Source organism: Arachis hypogaea, chromosome 11 (assembly GCF_003086295.3).
Source record: "Arachis hypogaea cultivar Tifrunner chromosome 11, arahy.Tifrunner.gnm2.J5K5, whole genome shotgun sequence".
In the NCBI taxonomy this organism is placed as follows: Eukaryota; Viridiplantae; Streptophyta; class Magnoliopsida; order Fabales; family Fabaceae; genus Arachis; species Arachis hypogaea.
The window spans coordinates 2,653,258-2,677,489 of NC_092046.1; the positions used below are offsets into that span (position 1 = coordinate 2,653,258).

Consider the following 24,232-nt stretch of genomic DNA (forward strand, 5'->3'; position numbering starts at 1 on the left):
ATAATAAATTTTCATTCATTTCAAATATTTTAAAAAAAATATTTAATTATTCAAATATGTTCTTTCTAATACAGAATTTAAAAAAAGGAAGATGGGAAAACGTGACATCATACGTGCTGAAGATCATATTGTAAAATATCTTCGACATCCTGTATATGTAAATAATTTTTATGTTTACTGTAGTAGTTAATAATTAGTAGTTTATTTAGTAATAATCAATTATTAGAATATGTAGTGATTTAGTAAGTGTTGAATATAATAGTAGTCATGAACTGGTTATAGTAATTTACTATTAATGATTAATTTTTGTTTTCAGGGTTCAAAAAATTTGCACATGAGACACTTACACCAAAAAGAACTTCTATTGATTCAGTTAGGAGTGTCCATAGAGGGATTGGATGTCGCCAAAGTCCGGCACGAATTTCTATGTCAGAGAGTGACGAGGCGGAGAATGAGGATGCAGTTGATGAGACTCCTGGAGGTGAGGATATGGTTGATGAGACTCTTGCGGATGAGGATGAGGTTGATCAACCTGGTACAGGTGATGATGTTGTGGGTGACGATTCTGGTTCAGGTAATTTAATTGTTATTGTTGACTAGAATTGTATTTATCATTGATCTATATCAGTATTTGTGTTGGCGTGTATTGAGCATGACTATATTTGTGTTATCCTATAGATGTCCAAGGTAAAAGTAAAGGTTACAACCTTAGGGTTGATCCGGCCCGTAAGAGTCGATCTAGATGGAGCCCGTTATTGATCAAGAAGAGGGTAAAAAAGGGATGCTCTAAGGTGGCCGAAACCGTTAAGAAAAGTATATTTAAATGAGTTAGCTCGGTTGTTTATGGTTTAGGGTCAGAGAATGTAATTTTATGTTATTGTTTTAATTCAGTACCCATTGTGTTATTTTATTTAATTATTTTATTTAATTCTCTAATCAAAGCAAACTTGTAAATTAGCTTAAGCAAAGTAAGTGTCACATGACTCAATACAAACATAAGGTTAGATAAAGTGTTGGATGCACCTCAAATGACAAACTACAATTGAACATAATACAACATATAATGACAGAAATGACTAAGATCACAAACTACAACTGAATATCATACTAAATAAGATGTTGGAAACAACTAAGGTCATAGACTACGAATTTGGAGCTAATCCACTAGCACTGATTTCACCATGGCGCGGGCATCTGCTTCGGCTATGACCCTCACTGCCACAAAGCCTACAACGCCTAGGACCACGTAGGTCACAAATATCCATCTCATTCAAGAAGCAAGTTTTCTTAGGATGACCTTTGGTCACTCGCTTGAGGTGGGGATTGGGTACGAGTCTTGGTCCTTGATGCACAGGCCATATTGTTGGGTTTCCTATTGGCCTGAATCGGGTCTTGTATACCTTTCGGATCTCACCCATCGTATAAACCTCGTGCACATACTGTTTCCAATCTAGGCACTGGTTTGCACAACAGGAAAATACATGGCGACATAGAATTCGATCCACCTGAAACTCACCACAATCACAATGCCGAAGGCGCAAGTTTACTGCAAACTCCAACCCACTTGGCATCTTGCGCACTTCAAAAACCTCGTTCTGCCTATCAAATATGTTAACTTGGATGTTTCCCGCTGAACACTGATTTGACAGAATTTTCTAAGTTGCATATTCAGAGAATAGTTGTCCTACACTTATACGAGCCTCAGGCTCAGCTCTCTTCCTTGTGAACAATGCATTTAGCCTGTAAAAAGTTGCCTTAACAAGGGCTGTAACCGGAAGATTGTGTGCCCCTTTCAATACTCCATTAATGCACTCCACTAGGTTAGTTGTCATATGGCCCCAACGATGTCCACCATCATATGCCAAGGCATACTGCTATCGAGGGATCCGGTCTAACCACTGCTTGTAAGCCTCCTCCCGCTCACATAATCTCTGGAAACCCATATCGAATTCACGCATTATTCTAGAATAGCCAATGTTGACAATTAGCCTCTGCAGGAGTGGTGCCTTAAAGCTCCTCAAAAAGTTGGATGTTATATGTCGGATGCAAAACATGTGAATAGCTCTTGGATATTCCCATGCTCCATTACTACGACCCACAGCTGAGAAGATTGACTCGTGTCGATCAGAGATAAGGGCAACACCATCCCGATTAACTACTTGTGTTCGCAAATGACTAAGAAAAAAGTGCCAGGTATCGGCAGTCTCACCTTCAACTATGGCAAATGCAAGAGGCACGATATTTCCATTGCCATCTTGTGATACTGCAACTAAAAGAGCTCCTTTATACTTTCCATACAAATGTGTGCCGTCAATCTGAACCACTGGCTTGCAACTTCTGAATGCTTTAATGCATGGGTAGAAAGTCCAGAAGACTTGTGTTAGAATCCGGAGATCTTCAACTAACTCATCCCCTCGATAGCCATATGCAGTTTCATACTCAACAGCTACTGATAGTTCTTTTGCAACCATTGCTTCAAACCATGTGGGCAAAGCTTCATATGAAGATTCCCACCCACCAAATATTTTCTCCACTGTCTTTTGCTTGGCCAACCATGCTTTGCGATAACTTATCGTGTAGTTGAACTTCAATTGTACTTCAGCAATGACAGATTTCACCTTTATGGATGGATTAGCTTCAACTAATGGCTCTATTGCTTCTGCAATTGTTTCAGAATCCAGTTTAGCATGATCTTGAGATATGGTACTTCTGGTGCACGTGTGACTACCATTGTACCTCCTTATCACCCAACAATACTGTCTTTTCATAAGACTAACTCTGATAAGCCAATCACAACTTGTTCCGTACTGTATGCATTTAGCATAGAATATTGTTGGTTCCGATTCATATACCCTGTAATCGAGCTCTTCGAATGGTATACTCTTTAACTGATGCAATAACAACCTCTCTAGAGTTATACTCCATTCCAACGGCAAATTCACCGGCAGCTACAACAGCTGGGGCTACACCAATAATAAAACAAAAATAAATCTAAATAATATTCTATTAATAATAATAATGAGAACAATAAATAGTAATAACAATTTAAAAAATAAAAATAATACTAACATAAAAGCAAAACAAATAATAATATTACTAATATTAAAAAAGTAAATAACAACAACAACAACAAAATTACCTGTATTGACGTATTCAGGAAATTCTGGTGCATGCATAGCATCAAGATTCAAAGCATGTATAAAAGATGACTCTCCATATGGATGTTGTCCGGTTAGTGCATTTGCAACATCAGCCACATCTCTTTCAACCATTATCTCATCTTCCTCTACATCTTCAGTTGGACCAACAACTTCATAATTACCTTCAAACTCTTCATCACTTTCAGTATTATAACCCACCCAGTCTATGTTGGGTTCTGGAAAGTCAACATTATCGATTTCTTCGAACTCAACATACAACTCGATAAGTGAGGCCTGTGCTCTAGTTTGATGATAGGTAAAAAATATTCTTTGCATACTAGCTTCATCAATCACATGCATTCTTTAAAATTGGCCGAAACCACCAAATACTAGCACTGGCTGCCTATACAGAATATTTATGACTCTTTTTTGCACTTGATGATCTACACTTTGAGAAAGTATACTCTTAAGTTCTTCATATGTTATTGAAAGAGGAACAACAATAACACATGGATTCTCACATAAAAACACACACCTTCATGTGTATGAGATAAAATTTGACCATTGTAATATATTTTTAAATTAATATAACCCTCCATTTTATACACTAATCACACTCACTCACAAATTTTTTTCACTCTCTCAAACTGAGAACATTTTGTAGAACAAAACTCTTGTTACTTCATTTAAACTTTAGTCTCATACTCAATTTTTATGTTTTAACACAATCCAGAACTTCTTTTATAGTTACTTTTATATTTTTTTATTTCCCCCAGCACAAAACGGCGCTGACGTTTTTACAAAACGTCACTAACGTTTTTACTTTTTTAGCAATACGTCAACGACATTTTGACCAAAAATATTTTAAAAATATATCTTCTAGCAAAACGTCACTGACGTTTTCTTTTATGACAATTAAAAAATAAATCCATATACAATATGTTGCTGACGTTTTGCCTATAATAAAATAAAAAAATTCACACAATACGTCGCTAACGTTTTCTTCATGCAAAATTTCAAAAAAAATTTATTCAATTTGTCGACGCTGTTTTGCTTTGTTTATTAAAAAAAAAGTCACCCTCCCACAAAACGTTAAAAACGTTTTGTTTCTTTCAAAAATTTGAAGCAGGCCCATAGCAGAGTAATACACAATACCAACCAAATATCATTGAATAACGCACGTTAGTTTATAATATATACAAAACTGAGCCTTATAACTCCTGTTATTTTTTATTAGGATTTTTTTTGTATATAAAATAAAATAATTAATTATTTTTCTATAAAAGATTTTTCAACTTTATTTTTAAGGATATGATTTTTTTTTTGGAATAACAGCAAGTTCACCGAACCCCCGGCAAACTTTATAATTTTTAGTGGGCTTGTTCCACCAGCGATAGCTGAGGCGGAGGCCTCAGCGGCGGTTCTATGTCCACTGCTTTGCTTCGCTATCGTCGAGTGGCATCAGGTGGATCGGGTAGTATGTCAGTTTGGTGGCCTGCAGCCCATTTCGACTAGGCCACTAAACATTGACGACATGCACAGACTTGATGGGGGTACGGCAAATTTGCTGTTATTCCAAAAAAAATCGTATCCTTGAAAATAAAACTGAAAAATCTTTTTTGAAAAAATAATTAATTATTTTATTTTATATACGAAAAAAATCCTTTTTTATTGTGTCCAATTATTGATGTAATAAATAAAAATTTTATAATCCAATCATAACCAAGGATTAATCTGTTGTGGATCTGAACTTTATTTAAGGGTTTGTCGTTTGGCAATGGGTTACTGCATGTATAAGGCGGAATTCGAACACGTAACACTTATTTAAATAACGCATGAACTGACCACTCGACTAATCCAAATTGATTTACAAGGGAAGTATCTACCATTCTAATATTTAATCTGCTACAAAGTCGCTGATTAAGTATTGTTGACTAGTAATATTTTAATTCCATGAAAAAGAATAAACTACTAATTTCGCCATCCAATTATCAAAATGCCGTAAAAAGTTACCATTATTTTTTAACAAAAATACCTTGTAAATATTTAAAAACATTACAAAAATGTCCCAACCTAAAAGAAATAGGGTGCTTAATATATGTAGTTGCTACAAACCAAGTTCATAACTTTAATGGTTTATATCCCCGATTTCATAAGTTTAACCGTTTAACTAAGTAGTGATGAATGAAACTGAAAACTGCAGGTGTTATAGAAGTGTGGATTAAAAATTAAAAGAGTAATAATTAAAAAGATAAAAATAAGCCATGCTCATCCATCGATTTAGAATTAAGAAGACCATATATGTTAATATCAATGTTTTTTGGTTACTTTGTATAAAGCATATGATGATATCTTAATATTATGGAAGTGAATTAGTTACAAGGGTAACAATTTTACATTGGTTCTCATAGTTGATTCATCACAATTGTATGTTCTTGGAACTTGTTCTATATTATTTTTCCCATTTTACATATATGCGTTCAAAGTGTTTGATGATTTGTTTGTGTGTGGACAATAAATATGTCTATTTTGGATCTATTTCAACGACTTTAGTTCTCGTGTATATTTCAATCTGGATCTTTTTTGTATTTATTTTCAATATTTTCAAACAAATAGAACTTTTTTAGAATACACATTGACCAAATGTGATGGTAAAAACTAGAAATTAAAGACCAATAAAACTTCACTAGTCTTTTTAAAAGTGAATTCATAATCTTTGCAGTAAAAATACAAAAAGAGAGGACGAAGTGGTATACTTTGCTAAAAGAATTAAAGAGGACAAAGTGGTATACTTTGCTAAAAGAATTAAAATTTGTATTTTTCTAGAAGAGGAAGCTTATAAGCTGAGGTTTTTTGTGGACCAACCTGCCTTTACGGATCTTCATTGGATATACTTCAATTTCTTCTTGTGCTTGTATTGTTAGAAAATTTACCTATGAGTAGTATTAGTGTGCGGTGCTTAAGTTATGGATTTCAAAGGATTATAATGTGTGTTGTAAGATCAAAGCATATTGTGCTTCTACTAAAGTTTTGTTATTGAAATTCTTTTTGCAAGGAATGTTTGTGCCCGTTATCAAAGAATTAGACAGTGATGAACAGCAGCAGAAATGGTTGCCTTTGACTTATAAGATACAAATAATTGGTTGCTATGCACAAACAGAACTTGGTCATGGATCCAATATTCAAGAGCTTGAGACAACTGCAACTTTTGACCAAATATTACTTTTGAATTTTTTTTTTGTTATTTGACATTGTATTTGTACAATGAATCATGACAAACAATAACTAAGAGTTTTATTTGTATAATTTTAGAGAATACACAATTGTATGAATTGAAAATTGAATGGAAAGTAATTTTTTAAAATTTATTTTGGCTTGCTGTTTGTTTTCAGCAATGAGTATTTGGAATATATTTTGTTTGCCTTGCACAAATATGTAAGTGCAGGAATTAAGAACTCAAGCTGTAAATATCATGTATGAAATCAACACAGGAAGTGCATTATTTTGAAAAGCAAAATTCGATTCAAATTTTGCAGAAGTGCACAATTTTGTTGTGCAAAATTACATTGCACAATTAAAATTCAACCATACTTAAGTGCAGAAAATTAACATAGATTATGCAGAATTTAATAGAATTTTGCAGGAATGCACAATTTTAAGTGCACAATTGCACAATACAATTGAAATTCACCCGATGGATAACTTAGTTGCATAATAATAGAAAATCAACAGAGAAAAGAGTTGCAATGTAGCAAGTGCACTTTACTTGTATAGCATAACAAAAAAACAACATATCACTAAGAAGTCTAATAAGTTTATCAACATACCCTTGTCGTGCGGGCTTTTTTGCTTCTCCCTTCCTCGCCAAAGTTGGTTGTGGCCCCTTCTCTGCTCCCTGTCAGTCTTGTCGTCGTTGCCTATCTGCTCCACACTGTGACTCACCGTCGTTGTTTCTCTGTTTCACATTACCGAAGCTCCCAATTTGAATTTCTTTGTCTCTTTGCTCTCTGGCTCTATGCTGTCTTTTCCTCCCTTTCTCTGCCAATTCAGATAACGTAAAATCTCTCCTTTATCCTTTTCAATAATGTTCAATTTGTTGTAATTGTATTATATTATCTTTTTCTTCTTTGTTTTGTTCTGAATATACATATAATATATTATTGATGATTCTGCTGAGTTCTGATATTGATTTTTGCTGAGATTAATATTGAATTAATTATGATGAGATTGAGTTATAAATTCAACCTCTTTTACTTGTTATTTTGGTAAATTGTTATGTGGCGTCGCATCTCATCTCCTTCGTCAAGTTCTTCTGCCGCGCTCCAGCCTTCTTCCTTGAGTTAATTTCTTTGGTTATTCTTATTTTTTTGAGTTAAATTCTTTGATTGTTTATTGTTGTTAATAGGAAGAATTGTTGACTGTTATTTTTGTTGAGTTAATTATTATTGATTTTTGTCAAATTTCAGAGTTAATTTTGTATTATTGATCTAAATTTTTTATTTTGAGTTAATTTTTGCAAGTTTTTTAGATATTATCATCTATTAGGGATTTTGTGAGCCTCTTAATAGTGTTATAATAAACCTTTCTTAATATTCGAGTGATACACAATTATTGAAATTGTTGCTTCTTAACTTTGTTGAACTTGTGATTGACTAAGATTAAATTTTATTTGTGTTCCTTCTTGTTCTGAAGCACAATAAATCTGTATTTTAAGGCTTTAACATTTTGACTTTGTAAACAACTTTCATGAAATATTGTGTTGCAAGTTAGTTTTTGCTCTTTCATATTACTTTGTTATTTATTTTGTTATTTTTAATAGTTTTGAGTTGCTGGAATTTGATTCTGATTTGGAGTAGCTATTTTTTTTTATTTTTGTTAATTTTTATTTATTTTGTTGATGATTACTTGATTATTAGAAGTTATTGTTGAAATTTTTTATTTTAAATTTTCATTACTGATGTGATGAGTATTGTTGCTGATTATTTGATTAGAATTTAGAAATTAATGAGCATTTTTTTATTTTGTGAATTTTTAATGATTAAATATGAACAAGATATTATATAAAATGGTAAAATTTTGAATTGTATTAGTTAAAAAAATATTAAATTTGAATATTTGAAACTGTATATTGAATTTTTAATAATTTTATTATATATTTAGTTAAACCGATTCGACTACGGTTGGATTATTAAATCATTGAACCAATCACTTGACTTATTTAATGATTGATCTGATTCTTGCAACCTTGCTATTTTTTACTCCATTTGTAAATTAATTTTTGACATTACACACAATAATAATAATAATAATAATAATAATAATAATAATAATAATAATAATAATAATAATAATAATAATAATAATAATAATAATAATAATAATAACTAAAAGTAATAATATAACAGCCGGGTACTAATAATAATAATAATAATAGTCATGATAATAATAATAATAAAAACAGTAATAATAATAACACTGATAATAATATACCCATGAGTGCTGAGGATAAATAAGAATAAGTTCAAAATTTTCACACTCTTTCACACACAAAGAAAGTTCAAAATTTTCACACTCTCACGCGAAGAAGATGATGGAGCAACCGGTATATAAAGGAGAAAAAAGAGAAAAGGAGAAAAAAAAAGAGACACGCATCACACATGCATTGGCTTGAAGAACGGTATACCTGTAAAATGTAAGTTCCGTTTTGGCACAAAACGCAGGTTCTGTTATAGTATATCAAATCAAATTTTACAATTTATCATCTAATAATAAAAAAATATAGAATAAAAGATAAATAGGTCTCTGACTTTTTTAAACGCGGATATTTTTGTCTCTCAGAATCGAAAAATACATTTAAATCCCTCACATTATAAAACGCTTGACAATTATACCCTTCCGTCGAATTGGGGCTCAAAACGGCAATGGAAAATGCTGACTTGGAGGGGTGGAGACTGAGCTGTCTGTTTTGGTTGATGATGTGGATGGGAACAAATTATTAATGGACAAGTTGATCCTTATGCTTCAAAACGGTCCTTTTGTATACTCCGTGGAGGACCATATGGCGGTGCTGCCACCGCTTCCGATGAACCGCCCTCGTCATATCACTGGCAACAGCAACTTGAAAATGACAGCACTGCCTGCTACTTTGGGGATCCATTCTCAACCATGAGAGATCCTTTCCTTCACCAGCTCTACATCCCTCCTACTTCTTCCTCCTCTTACTTCGAAGAACCACCGATATTGCCGCCGCCTACCTTGCCTACTCCATGTTATAACAGTTATGGTGGTGCACCCCTTCAACATGACATGAGATCTTCCTCCTCTTCTTCTTCAATTAGCTGCAACAACATATTCTCGAACATGATTCATATCTCTCCGAGCACTAATAACACTTCTTCTTCTTGTTCCTCTTCGTCTTCTTCAAAATTAGCCATCTCTTCCTCTTCTTCTTCTTCTCCTTCTATGCTCTCAAATGTTAACGTCATGGTCAATGCAACATCAATCCCCTCCAACAAGTAAGATTGTCATCTTCTAGACAACGCTTCCGCACTTCAGATCTCATCTCCGCGCAACCCCGCTCTTAAGCGCAGGTACTCTTCCTTGTAAGGTTGTCAAACTCGCGAGTCTAGGTAAACTCGTGGAGCTGACCTAGGCTCGACTCATAGACTCGACTCGTAGACTCGTACGAGTTTACCTGTTATACATTTTTTATAAAAAATATATATATCATGTATAATATATATATTTACTCAGATATAGACATTCAAACTTAACAATTTCAACATCAAAACACATAATAAATTAACATAATACTACAATTACAAGTTACAACAAGTACTCTGGATCACACATTTAAATCCTTCACAAGTATGTATCTAATTCAACATAAAACACACAGTCACACAATCAAAGCTTTATAAGACAACCAAAACACAAAAGAAAACAACAAAGTAACAATTAAATGTTCTAATAAACTCTAAAACTCAAATCCTCCAATATCTTCATCTTTCATGGCATCAACATCATCATCTTCACCATCTTCATCAGAAACATCATTTCTTTCGGGCTCAGGTTCAACACGGCCAACAAAATCATCATCATCATTCACATGTTCATCTTCTTCCTCTATTAAATTTTGTTGTGGATCCCCAATAAACTCATTCTCACCTCCCTCACCCATGTTGAATTCATTACTATTCATACTTGGAATAGCAAATTCATTACTATTTGGATCATCATTAGTATTGTCATTCGTTGGCAAGTGAGAATGCTCAACACTTTCAGCAATATTTTCATTAACATCCTCAGTTATCCACTCATCATCAGAATGCACTGCATCAAATTCAAGTTCTGGAGTTTTTCTAATTTGCTTGCCCTTTAACTTCAAATTATACATCACATACACTAAATCATTCATTTTCTTTTGATGCAACCGATTTCTTCTCTTTGTATGAACCTACAAACATATAGTGCCAATAGTTAATAAATATACAAAAATTAAAATTAAAATAAATAATGAATAGTTCTAAGGATTAAGGAATCACCATTTCAAATGCACTCCAATTACGCTCACAACCAGATGAACTACAAGTTAAACTTAGAACTCGAATAGCAAACTTCTTTAGTTCTGGACAACTATCTCCATAGAAGTCCCACCACTCAGCAGGTAGCATGGTCTTCCTACTACTCTTTGCAGTTTCATCACCAAAGAGGCCTCTAGCATAATGAAAGTCAGAAGCTGTAGACCAACTTTTTTCCTTTCTTCCTGGTTAGGAACCAGTTTTTTCAAACAACTATATAGACCAATCTTAATGTCAGCACCATCAACCATGAAATTTGGTTCATAGTGATAATGAGGATTAAGATAATACGCAGTTGCATGCAATGGTCTAAGTAGCTGGCTTTCCCACCTTCCATCAATAATTTCCCATATAGGTTCATAACTAAAAATAATAAATGCAAATGAATAAAAATAAGAAAATTAAATAAAAATAACAATCCTATATCACTTCTATTTCCAGCTGCATTTTTCCTCCTAGAAACAGCAGGTGTAGGTCTAGGAATACTAGGAAGCGAATACCCTGTCCCTGAACCAACATTCTCAGATATTTTGTATTTTTATCCCTAAAAATCAACAACCTAGATAACAAATTCAGATTCAGATTCGGATTATCCACTAACAAATTCAGATTCAGATTATCCACTAACTAAATTCATAACTAACACTAACTAAACAAACACAGTAACACTAATATTTCAGACTTCAGAGTTTCAGTCAGATATTTAGACACATTAAAAAAAACCACTAACTAAGTAAGTATTAAGTAAGAGTTTAAAGTTTAAACCAGACAACCAGTAAACCACAGTACCACACATTTTAACTATGAAGCATGAAGCATGAAGCAGCATCAGTTTAATTTTTTTTTTAACATATCAAACGCAGATCAGGGCAGAACCAAAATTGCAGAATTGATACCAAAATTGTTAATATTTGAATTTGTTTAAAATAATTACCTTGAAAATCGGCAGAATTGAAGCAGATGAGATCGGCAGTGAAGAACAACTGAACAAGGGCGACGAATAGGGGAGGGGAGGCAAACGCAGTGAAGCAGAACACGGAGGAGTGCGACGGCCGACGACTGCATAACAGGGGCGGTGAACCTTCACTCTGTGGTTGTCAAGTGGTGGGCTCTGAGACTCTGCGTGGTGGTGGGCTGGTGTCGACGAGGAACCTTCACTGCGTGGTGGTGGGCTCTGCGACTCTGCGTGGCCGCTGCGTGGTGGTGGGGTGGTGTCGACGAGGAACCTTCCCTGCATGGTGGTGGCCTGGTGGGCTCTGCGACTCTGCGTGGGATGAGGGATGAGGGATGAGACGAGGCGACAGGCGAGGGATGAGGGATCCGTCTGGCGTCCGGCCTCTGCGTGGCGGCGCAGACAATGGTGCCAGTAGACGGTGGCGATTCAGCGACGTTAGAGACGAAGAAGAGAGTGAGTTGTGAGCAGTGAGGCCGTGAGGACTTGGTGGAGTCACTGAAGTGTGAGGGTTTCGAATTTGGGTTACTTACCGGGTTTGGGTTAGCTGTAGGTTTTTTTTGGCCCAAAACGACGCCGTTTTTGGCGAAAATAGGCACCGAATTCAAACTCGCTGACTCGCTAGCAAACTCGCGAGTTTGAGCGATTCTGTCCGAGTCAACCCGAGTCTACCCAGAAACGAGCTTGTGTCCGAGTCAACTCGATTCCACTCGAGTTTGACAACCATGCTTCCTTGTTCTTCTTGTTGATGATGGCGCCATGAATTTTGTGAAACCAAAAAGGAAAAAAACCTTATGAATGGCATACAAATTAATTAATTATTATTATTATAAAACAAATTGTTAATGGCGTCATCCCTTGCATTTTTTCAACAGGTTCAATTCAATTTCCCTCTAAATTTCTTGAATTTCTCTGTGTGATTGATTTTTTCCCTTTTGTTTTGCTCTCAATTTTCCATTAGTTTCTTATAAAGATAATTCCTTTATAATGTGTCTTCCAGTTACAGTTTACTAATTGTGTAACTGGTTATTCTTTTCTTTTCTTTTTCCCTCCAAAAAATCCAGTTGAGATTGATGCTTTTACTGAGTTTGCCGTGTTGGTTGAGAAATTGGCACCAATTTTCAGTGATTTGAGTGACAAAATCAGAGTTATAGAAAACAAGCCATCCATCAGAAAATTTTTGGAATCGATCGAAACTTCGCTTAGCCGTGCTAAAGTTTTGAAAAAAAGTTCTAGCTTGAAAGACCTTATCAAACATATTGAGGACACAACACATGATATTGGTCGATCACTAAGCCTATTGCCCCTTGAATTGTCCATAAATTTTAGAGAAAAGGTTGGTACATTGCAAAAACAGTTTATGAATGCAAGATTTGGTGAGAACATGAGCCTACCTTCAAGTCCAGTATCATTAGAGTTTGCAAATGATGTGTATGGTGGAGGGGAAATAGAAGAAGAAATAGTGAATGTTACTATAGAAGATGTTGTATTGCAACTTAAGAATGGTAATGATGAAGAATTTGCAGTTGTTCTTTGGAGAGTTGATCAGGGATGAGAAGCTGGAAAGTTGTTTGGTTAATCTGGAAAGTTGTTTGGTTAATGAGGAAGCTATTGTTGCTGTTCTGTTAAATAGACTGCTGGATTGAAAAATACATTTAAATTCTTCACCTTATTTGTCCATTAACAATTTGAAGCATAAGGACCAATTTTTCCCTTAACAATTTGTTTCCCATCCACATCATCAACCAAAACAGACAGCTCAATCTCCACTCCTCCAAGTCAGTATTCTTGAGTTTAAAACGGTCAGATATAGGAATGGCAACGGGTCTCCATGGGGACGGGGACATGGCCCCCGCCCCCCGCCCTGTGACCCCAAAAGTCTCCCCGTCCCCGCCCCATATCTGTGACGGGTAACGGGGACCCGTATCTGCCAGATATCTGTATCTCCGCGAGTACCCACGGATTTAAAAAAAAACTGAAAAAAAAAACAGATAAAAAATCAAAGATCAAAGACCATAAACATAACCATTCAGAGGCCATGAACATAACCAAAACCAAAATAAAGAGGCCATGAACATAACCAAAGTTCAAAACATAACCAAAACTCTATCCCAAAAATTAATACAAAGAACACATCGTTCATAACAAAAAAAATCAAATGAAAAAACAAATCAGTACAAAGAAAAAATAAACCAGTTCAGGTCCAAAGAAAAAATCAAAGGACGGCGACTCTGAGAATTGCACAAAGGGCGACGGTACAAAGAACACATCACTCGTAACAAAAAAATCTGATGCAAAAAAAAAATCAGTTCAGATCCAAATAAAAAATCAAACGACGGCGGCGCTAAGAACTGCACAGAGGGCGACGGTACTACCAACAAAGGAGGCGTTGCGAACTGCACAGAGGGTGATAATGGCACTGCGAAAATTTGAATCCTAGTTTATATGCCACAAGAATCCTAATTATTCAAAGATAAAGGGATTATATGTCACGTATCTCGTTTAAATACAAACAATTAGAAATTCAGGATAATATGTTTTTAAGCTATTGTTCAAGTAAAGAGTTTTTCCAAGTTTTACAAGAACTCAAATAGAACATGGGTCATACTTCCGTTCCACCCAAATTCATAAAATAAAGAACGAAAACAATTATTGAAATATAAATCAAAACATAAATTAAGAAAAATAATATTATCAATCCATACAATAGACAGAGCTCCTAAAAACTTGGTGCGGTATTTTACAACCACACTTACTAACCGGCAAGTGCACCGGGTCATACCAAGTAATACCTTACGTGAGTAAGGGTCTATCCCACGAGGATTGATGGACTAAGCAACAATAATGTTTGATAGGCTTAGTTAGACAAACAAAAATTGGTGTTGAGATGCAGCACAGCGAACAAAAGAAGTCGATGGTGGCTGCAAAACAGAGAATGAAGGCCAACTAGAGGTGGCCACAATGGAAAACGGAGAAGCTATCTCGCCGATAAGAGTGAGACCGGCGGCTAACAGGTATGAGTGTGGCAGATTGGCAGTGACCAGTGACGATTGGGAGAATAGACAGAAAGTCAGAAATGAAACATGAGGAGAGAGATGAAAGTGAGAGGCAAAGTGACGGACTTATGGAAGAATAGTGATTAGGGAAAGAAGATTAGGGTTTCTTAAATTATATATACATAAGAACGATACTAACGGAAATTGTACGGATACCCTGGTCTTCATCCCCCGCGGGGAAATCCCCACAGTTAGGGTTGGAAGTGAGCCGAGCTGAGCCGAGCTAGACCAAGCTCAAGCTCGGCTCACGAAAATTGAGATTGGCTCACGGCTCGACTCATTAACAATCGAGCTTATTTCTTAAGCTCAAGCTCGACTCACCAAAAGCTCACGAGTTGGCTCGAGCTCACGAGCTGGCTCAAATAAGAGAAACATAGATACATAATCTATAATTTTATATCAATAAATTATAACTTATATATTTTTAAAAATATTTAAAAAGATCAATTTTATATATTTTTTATCTATCAATAAATTATAAATTTTTTATTTATGTCCTATATTAAAATTATATGTAAAAAATAAATATAAATATTAAATAATTAAGATTGTTATATATATATAATCGAACCAGCTCACGAGCTAATGAGCTGAGCTTATCCAAGCTCAAGCTCGGCTCATTTAATTTATGAGCTCAATTTCAGGCTCAAGCTTGGCTCACCAGCTCATGAGCTGGCTTGACTCACTTCCAGCCCTACCCACAGTATCCAATCAGAGACCTATTTATCTTTTATTCAAAAATATATCTTAACATGAAAACACCAGTAAAATTTTTATAACAGTATCTATCTTTATTTTTTTCATTACTAACAAAGCGCGCGCGCAAGTTGCGATTTTCAAACCTGCAAATTCACATTTCTTCTTATCACACCATAATACAATGTGTGAATAATACCATTTTCCCCTCCATTCTTGTATTATTTTCTGGATATAACGATATAAAGTGAAGAAAGAGACCATGTCACCAATAGATATTTTATAAATTAATTTTTCTATATTTTCATACTTTTAATTTTGTTATCTTTTATCTCTGAGCACATGTTCCACGTCCATTAATAATTTTTTACTTAGTTAATAATAAAATGGTCAACAATAAGTTACCTTTAAATAAAAAGAAGTAAAAAATACAATAGTTCTCTTTAAGGCAACTACTCAAATGAAGATGCAAAAAACATCTTTTTATGAAGATTCTTGTGTTAAAAGTGTACTTTGTTTGTTTAGCCACACTTAAAAAAAAATAACACTTTTGTAACACATCAAAATCAAACCATACATTTCATTATCTAATGGTAAAAAAGAAGCATCTTCGTATGAAGACAATAATAAAATCTTCATAGTAGTATCCACCTCTCTTTAATACTCTGGAATTGACAAAAACAGAGCAAATCCCCAGCAACAATACACGTGGTTAGGATAGAACAAAAACTTTTAGGCAAATTCTATTATGTAGATGGTATATTAGTATCTACATGTAAAGATTTGTAGTGTCAGCCTATTATTACAAGTGGCATAGCAGGAGACAAGATGTGAAACTTGGCAGAAGCGTTGCAGAGAAAGTTTGAGTGCAACTCATGAGGAGGCTGCTAATTTAGTTTGATAATGATATGTTATGTTGATTAATTAATTTAGGTTGATTACGGACCCAAATCTTAGTCTTTTTTAATTTTTGGACAAAAAATAGATTTTGAGTTGTAAGCCAAAAATTATAAAAAAAGAATACCATAAGTTTACATTCTTGCTACCTATTAGGCTATTACCCAACAAACCAAAAATGTCAATGCAACTATAATTACCCAAAATAAAAGAAAAAGAGCACCCGTGCAATTACTAAGGCGTTCCAATGTTGGACTTTCATACAATCATCATCGATATGAAGAAAATTGATATTAAAACAATTAGGTATGTAATATTAATAATAATAATAATAATAATAATAATAATAATAACTAGAAATAATTTTAAGCAATATTTAATTGAATCTACATACGTTATATAAAATAGTTTATAGTTAATTTTAGTTATATTAATTGAATGAATCATTTTAAATCAAAATAAAAAATCTATAATAGTAAATGAAATAAAAAAGTTTTTGGTGATTAATCAAATACAAAAATTTTGATTTATGTTATATTTATTTGGATATCTAAAAACACCCAAGTATGCAATACTAAATACTATTAGAACACCTTATTATTATACACACAGTATAAGCGAAAAAAAAAGAAATGGGGATTGCGGTGCATTGGGATAATGGGTAGTTTGATTTAGGCTTTTTTTTAATGTCAAACGCTGCCGTTTTAAACTTTGTTGTCACAAATTTTTTTTCAAAAATCGATCGGTTCAACTAGTTTCTGGTTAACTATCTGTTTAACCAATTCTCTGACCAGTTTATTACAAACTGGTTTATGCGATCAACCGAACCCACTTGATAACCAGTTCTAGGTTTATGTAGGGGTGCTTTCTTTTTTTTTTTGGGTAATTATAGTTGCATTGATATTTTTGGTTTGTTGAGTAATAGATAGCAAGAATATAAACTTATGGTATTGTTTCTTACAGTTTTTGGCCTGCGGAACAAAATCTACTTTTTGTCCAAAAACTAAAAAAGACCAAAATTTGGGGCCATAATCAACCTAAATTAATTAATCAACATAACATATTATTATCAAACCAAATTACCAACTTCCTCACGTGTTGCACTCAGCTTTTTCTGCAACGCTTCTGCCAAGCTTCACATCATGTCTCTGCTATGCCACCTGTTGTAATAATAGGCTGCCACCATAAATCTATACATATAGATTTGTCCCATCATCTATACCAAAGACTTTGCCAAACTTTTAACATAAAACAATCTCAGAAGAAAAATAACACTTCATAAGTGAGAGGGTAGGTTTGTCAGTTTATACTCTTCAAATAGATTCTCCTTGCAGCAGCAGCCACTACTTCAGTTGTTTCTTGATCTCCTTCCAACATTCACAGGAAGCTCCATCTTTGTCTGCGGACATCAAACTTTAGAGTAAACAATGATACATTCCCCTTAATTTCATTATGTTACATGCCTTGAAAATAATCTCCAGTATAAGATCAAGATAATAAGATGATGTCACATATTGAGGAAGCTAAGCAACACCTATAGTCCATACTTCTATGGAGGGTGGAGACCAGAAACACACACATTACACATACCACATGCAATATTGCCACCCTCAACAAATGCCATGTAAAATGTATGCATCTCGGGTCTCTACGCCCAACTTAACAGAAATTGTGGACTATAACCTAGCTTTCTCAATAAGACACATCATCCTATCATCCAAACATATCCTTAGTTATCACAAGGTTACATAATTATATATACGTATAAATCTATTTTAAACCCTGCATCAAAATTAAATGCTTATAAAATATAAGTAGAGCATAACATCTATCAATAATTTCTAACCAGCGGGCCAAAACAAAAAGGCACAGTCCATTCTTGTGTGGAGAGTAGAAACCAGAAACACACATGTTTCACATGTCACATGCCATGATGCTGATAGTGCACTCAGCAAATGACATATCAAACGTGTGAGTCTCGGCCTCTACGCTCAACACACACCGTCCTATCATCCAAAGACTCCAAGCACATCACTGAACAAAAAAGATCTCTCAGTAAAAAAAAAGAGAAAATATTGAACTCAATTCAAGGATTTGAAAACATTAAAAAAATGTAGGTATGAACCAGGCCCTCAAATCAGGAGTAGTTATCATTGAGAGCAGACATGTTGACCCTAAAGAAATCAATTTCCGTACACACAACCATGCTGCCTTCCTTTCTGAAAATCCAGAGCATCGGCTTATTGTGCACGGTTTCGGATATCAAATCAAAAAAACGAAACAAGCTATTAAATTAAAACGAAAGAAAACAGAATAAATATATGCTAATTATAAACCCTAACGGAGAAAAGAGCATAGAAAGATCTAAAAAAGAACATAAATAATGAAAAATTAGTGGGAGGAGTAAGCTGTAGAGAATGGAGACAGATGCATATCAGGTTTCGGATGGAAGCACTATTTATAGGAGGGGACAGTTAGGGTTTTACTTTTGCCCTATTCTTCAGGGGATATAATGGTAAAAGTCAGGCCCATTGTTTTTAGAATCCTTTTTGGGCTGGAGATTTTGTGATGTTAGGGACTGAAAACTTGTTGGGCCCAGACTGTAAGAATAAATGTATACGTTGGGTGAAGCTTGAAAGTCTTTCTCTTTCATTATCATAAACACCAATAACTTGGGCCTCTGACCCTTTTGTATACAAAAAATAAACACTGATAACCTTTTCTTTTTTTTTAATATCATACTTCATTCTTTAAATTGAAATTTTAAAATTTAGAAGTTCGTAGCTACTCTTCTGTATAAAATGTAGGTAGAAAAATATCAAAAAAAAAAAAAAAACGTAAGTAGGGATTTGAATTTCACTTTATACTTTTACAACAATATAAAAAAAAGTATAGATAAATAATTTTTAATTAGTTAACTTTAAACAATTTTAATTATTAATTATTAATTTTATATTTTTAACAAATAAAATTTAGATAATCACTAATTAATGATAAATAATTAATATAAAGTACAATTTAAACATGTTTGTTGTTTGTTATTGGCTAAATTCTCATTGGTTATCTAACAAAATTGATATAAAAATCTATTAATCAATAATAAATTCTTAAATGACACTCTTATTAGAAAATAAATGTTTAAAGTCAGGTTATATTTATAAGTAAATTGGATTGATTAACACTCAAAATATGAATAAAAGTATGATTAAACTACTAAAATGGTATCAGAATGCTTACATCCTAACAACAAGGATTTCAAAAAATATTTAACGATAAATAAGTCTCTAAAAATTTTAAAACACAATAAAAAAACTAAATATTAAAATATATTTTAAAAAACAATTTTAAAAATCAAATTTTAATGCAAATTTTTACAGTCATTATTAGAAAAGCAAGAACTTTTCATTTAAAATTTGATCATTTTATGTAAAGTGATATTTTAAAAAAAAATATATCGTGAATGACTATATTATTTTTTAAAATAAAAAAAATCTAGAGATTAAATTTTGTTCCAATTTTTATTATGCACCTTCTAAATATTTATTTAAATATTGCCATAAAAATTCAGATCAAATGAATAAGCCGTTTAATAAATATAAAATTTTTTTATCACTTACAAAAAATATAATATTTATTATTTATTTTTTTAGTATTTTCAAATTATTTAGAGATTGTTTTTTTGTCAATGGCTATATTTTTAAAATACTAAATTGAAAGTTAACCTAAAAATATTAAAATATGATGTGACTGATTTTTTTAATTTATAAAATATTTGATTATTTTAATAGTTAATTATGCTAGTAGAAAAATCCGTATATAGCACATATCAATATATCAATATTTTATTGATCATAAAATATTTTATATTAATATTTTGTTTATTCTTATATTTTTTATTGTTTAAAAAAAAAGAGAGAGAACAACTATTAGTATTATGGGATATTTTGAGCATTAATTTTTCGTTAAGGTTGCTCAAAAACATTAATTTCTTAATAATAATCAAATTTATTTACGATACAAAACATGAATCCATAGAGAACATTAATGTTACATTACAACACCGTAGATGCTTATAGCACATATTAAAATAAAAAAAATATATTTAGTAACAAAAAAAATTAGTGAAAAACAGTCCTAAGTTATCTTATTTAATATTTATTAATTGTTACAACAATAAATAAATATTAAATAAGACAAATTTTGACTATTTTAATAATAATAATAATAAATAAATAAATAATAATTTCTACATATACAACATTAGTGTAATTTTAGTTGAATAAAATTAGTATAATTGCTAGTGTACAAAAATATTGATACAAATATTTAATCTTATACTGGTATACGTATAATGAAGAAACATAAGATAAAGTACATAGTTATATGACTTACATTTTTATCAATGTAATTGCCCCAAAACCTTGCTTGGGATCTCTTGTAAGGATCAGAGGGAAGTAGAGAAGGTTTATGGTTCCAAACCTCATCGATGTACTCAACTATGTTGAGAGATTCACAAATGGGTTTACCATTATGAATCAAAACTGGGATCATTTTGTGAATTGGGTTCATCTCCAAAAGCAGAGAACTTTTAGCTTCAAAATCTTCTTGCCTACACTCATATGAGACACCCTTTTCTTGCAAAGCAATTTTCACCCTCATCCCATAAGAGCTTGGCCAGAAATCCAACAATACCACATTGTTGTTGTCTTCACCCATTTGCTTATATTTAATTTATATCTAGATTGCTAAGATTAAGTTATATTGTTCTTATGGATTTGGGGTATTTATATATACTTGTGTATTATTACTTGTTTGCACAAAAAATGTGACGCATCAAAAAGGGTTGACCAATGCTGGTGTCATTGCTCATGTTGGATTTTGATATCTATTTTTGTTGTGATCCTCCTTGTTCTCCAAGTACAACTTTTCCTTTTGATTTTGATATGCTTAGTGATAAGAGAAAGTATCTCATGCTTTTGCAATATTTAATATTTCTTTGGTTGAATCATACCCCAGTTAGTGTATATATGGTGCCTCATTAGAACCATCAAAATGTGAAAGGAATAAACTCACATAATTTTGGTATATTTTTATTGGATACCAATTTTGACCCGGCTACGGTGCTCTAAGCTAATTGTACCTTTTTTTTTTTTGTATTATCTAATCTTATCTACTAGAATGATATTGAAGAGATTGACCATGAGACTAAATTCCATAACAAATATAATAATATATATTATATATATAGACTTTATATTCAGAGTTCATGCTGAAGTGTATTTAGATGATCTAAAATTCTTAATAAACTGAAATAGTTAATAATAATAGATGTTAATAGTTTTTTTCTGCTAGCTCTTTATTGCTAAATAAACTCTACCCTTATAAACAAATTATACTCCATTATACAAATTAAATTCTTATTGGATTTCAGGTTAGCAGTCATATTACCAGTTACTTACTGGAAATTGATAAGCAATGTAAATTTTTGCTTTTTTTTTTCAAATGCTTTTATATAATTGCAATGATGTACTTTTTAATATAATTTTAAAAATTAAATTATGAAAAAATGATAAAATATTATCTTACAAATACTTAATTTTTTAACTACAATCACTTTATTAGTGAAAAAATTGATTCTAACTACCATGTAATATATATTTAATAAATACGCTCAAAATTTTTATTATATAGAGATAAAATATTTTTATCTGACGTATAATTATTTTTCAGCACTTCTTAAATAAAAAGCACTTTTGTGAATAGCACATCAAATTTAATCTTAATTAATTTCAGTATGTCTAACAAAAGTTTTAGTAAGTTACATGTTAATATGACTTGTGGTCTTAAAACTATGAGTTTTATATTATATTGTAAATGGAATTCTCTCATTATTTTGGCACTTTTGAGTTAGCAAAAAAAAAAAAAAAAAAAAAAACAATGACAAATTAATAAATATTTTTTTAACAAAAATTAATATTTTAGTAATAAATTTTAAAAACAACGAAAAATATGTAAAAAAAGAAAGAGTTAAGTATGATTTTAGTTCCTAAAGTATAGGTTGAAAATTTTTTTCGTTCTCAACATTTTTTTTGCATACAAAATGATGGCTCAGGATTCGGTGGTCCAGGAACCTTTGGACCACTTAGTGGTCCAAGTAAAAAAACATGTTTTTTAAGATTTTTTAACAACTGTTACATAGTCCTTTAACTAATTTTAATTATAAATTGACCCTATATATTTTATATAATTATAAAAACGATTTTTTATTTTATAAATAATTAATTTATCATAAATTTATCATGTTCATTAACAATCAAATACAAAAACAACAACAATTAGATCATCCATGGATCCTAATTTTCTTAAAATATTACATTCGATCCGAGACGTTCTTGAGGAGTCATGAAATCGTGTTTCGCTGAAATCCAATCGATTGGACTATCAAACCAATCGATTGAAATTTAACCCAATCGATTGGATTTCAGTTTATCACTAAACAATTGATTGTATATTGCTGGTAAGCATGGTTTTGCATAAATCAATCGATTGGTGAAAGTAACCAATCGATTGAACAATGAATTAAATGTGAAATTTATGTAATTCAATCGATTGGTCACGGCTAAACAATCGATTGGTCTCAATATTCAATCGATTGGTTACGGCTAAAAATCGATTGAATTATCATCAATTTCAATTTCAATCGATTGCATATAAAACCAATCGATTGATACTGTAATTATATGTACTCCAATCGATTAAAATAACAAAACAATCGATTGGAACATTGTGTTTAAGTATACTTCAATCGATTGGTGGGGGCTTGATTTCGTTTAATCTATCTACCAATTTTGAAACTTCTTCTTTAAATATGATCCGTCTAAGATTATTATTACTATTAGTTGCCAAATTTTTGAACTTTTGTTAATTTGTTTTTTCCTATTATTATTATTATTATTATTATTATTATTATTATTATTGTTATTATTATTATTATTTTGAATTTCATTTGAGTATTTAGCTAATTAATGATAATTATCTTCTTATTCATCTATCTTATTATTAAAATTCTATCTTGCTTTTGTAAAGTTTTATTTTGATTTAGATACTCTAATCTTATCTTTTCCTTAATATTAACATTATAAATTGGTGAATAATCCATCACCAATTATTCAATCCCACCATTAAAATCGTGTACTCTTTATAAAAAATCTCATTGTTTTTCTTTCGAACATCCATCCATCTACTAAATATCCAATTTTTTTTATTTTTTATCCGTCTATTTAATATCCACCTTTTGTTCATCGTTAATCGACAATCACCGTTGCACCAATCAATCACCGTTGCACCAATCAGCAAAGATCCAATCAATTTTTTTCATTGTAGTGTTCAGAAAACAATCCATCGTTTTGATTACAAAATCGAGGTAAGTGGATAGAATATCTAATTTTCCTATTATTCGTTTCGATACTTTATTCGTAAAATTGATTGTGTAATGAAAAAATATTTTTTTATCTTTTATTAACTGACAAGACATTGAGAATTACTAAAAAGTAAATAGATGTTATTATTTTTTTATTACTAATTGGCTAGCAATCAGGGACGGACCTAGAGGGGGCGAGTAGTGGCCTGAACCCCCCAAAATTTTAAGAAATTATACTTATATATAAAATTTGTGTTTAAAAAATAAAAACAAATATTAGGTAATTTAATAGTTTTATATGTATTATTTTTCACTATGTAATAGATTTATGTCTTAATTGTTAATTCACTAATATCTTTACCTAACTAATTTAATATCATACCCTCAAGTCTTTGTACCTTTCAAATTAGTTTTTATATAATAATTTCTATAATTTGTAGCTTGATGATCACGATATTCGCATGATAACCGCGGTGCATATACTCCGGAGT

The 24,232-nt window shown here is 32.1% G+C and overlaps 2 protein-coding genes and 1 non-coding gene across 3 annotated transcripts; all 3 read right to left on the reverse strand.

The window, feature by feature from the left end:
• Positions 1-1,142: 1,142 nt before the first annotated feature.
• Positions 1,143-1,832, reverse strand: LOC140176448 (uncharacterized). The gene is made up of 2 exons (XM_072207821.1): positions 1,689-1,832; positions 1,143-1,637 (listed from the first exon to the last, which is right to left on the reverse strand). Exons 1-2 carry the CDS (start codon positions 1,830-1,832, stop codon positions 1,143-1,145), a joined length of 639 nt encoding a protein of 212 aa, XP_072063922.1.
• A 12,168-nt stretch (positions 1,833-14,000) lies between these two features.
• LOC112719872 (probable glutathione S-transferase parA) lies at positions 14,001-21,037 on the reverse strand. Its single transcript, XM_072207822.1, has 2 exons — positions 20,714-21,037; positions 14,001-14,108 (listed from the first exon to the last, which is right to left on the reverse strand). The coding sequence occupies exons 1-2, from the start codon at positions 21,035-21,037 to the stop codon at positions 14,001-14,003; spliced, it is 432 nt and encodes a 143-aa protein (XP_072063923.1).
• LOC112725754 (small nucleolar RNA snoR100) lies at positions 18,431-18,540 on the reverse strand. Its single transcript, XR_003164840.1, has one exon. It is a non-coding gene; the product is annotated as a small nucleolar RNA snoR100 (small nucleolar RNA).
• Positions 21,038-24,232: the final 3,195 nt, after the last annotated feature.

Bases quoted from the DNA above. Each gene is read 5' to 3' on its own strand.
- LOC140176448 (XM_072207821.1), bottom strand. From the start codon at position 1,832: ATGACAACTAACCTAGTGGAGTGCATTAATGGAGTATTGAAAGGGGCA. The intron at 1,638-1,688 runs GTAGGACAACTA...CTGTCAAATCAG, and splicing joins AGCCTGAGGCTCGTATAAGT to TGTTCAGCGGGAAACATCCA.
- LOC112719872 (XM_072207822.1), bottom strand. From the start codon at position 21,037: ATGGGTGAAGACAACAACAATGTGGTATTGTTGGATTTCTGGCCAAGC. The intron at 14,109-20,713 runs GTAAGTCATATA...CATATAAACTAG, and splicing joins GCAATTACATTGATAAAAAT to GATTCAAATTTTCGCAGTGC.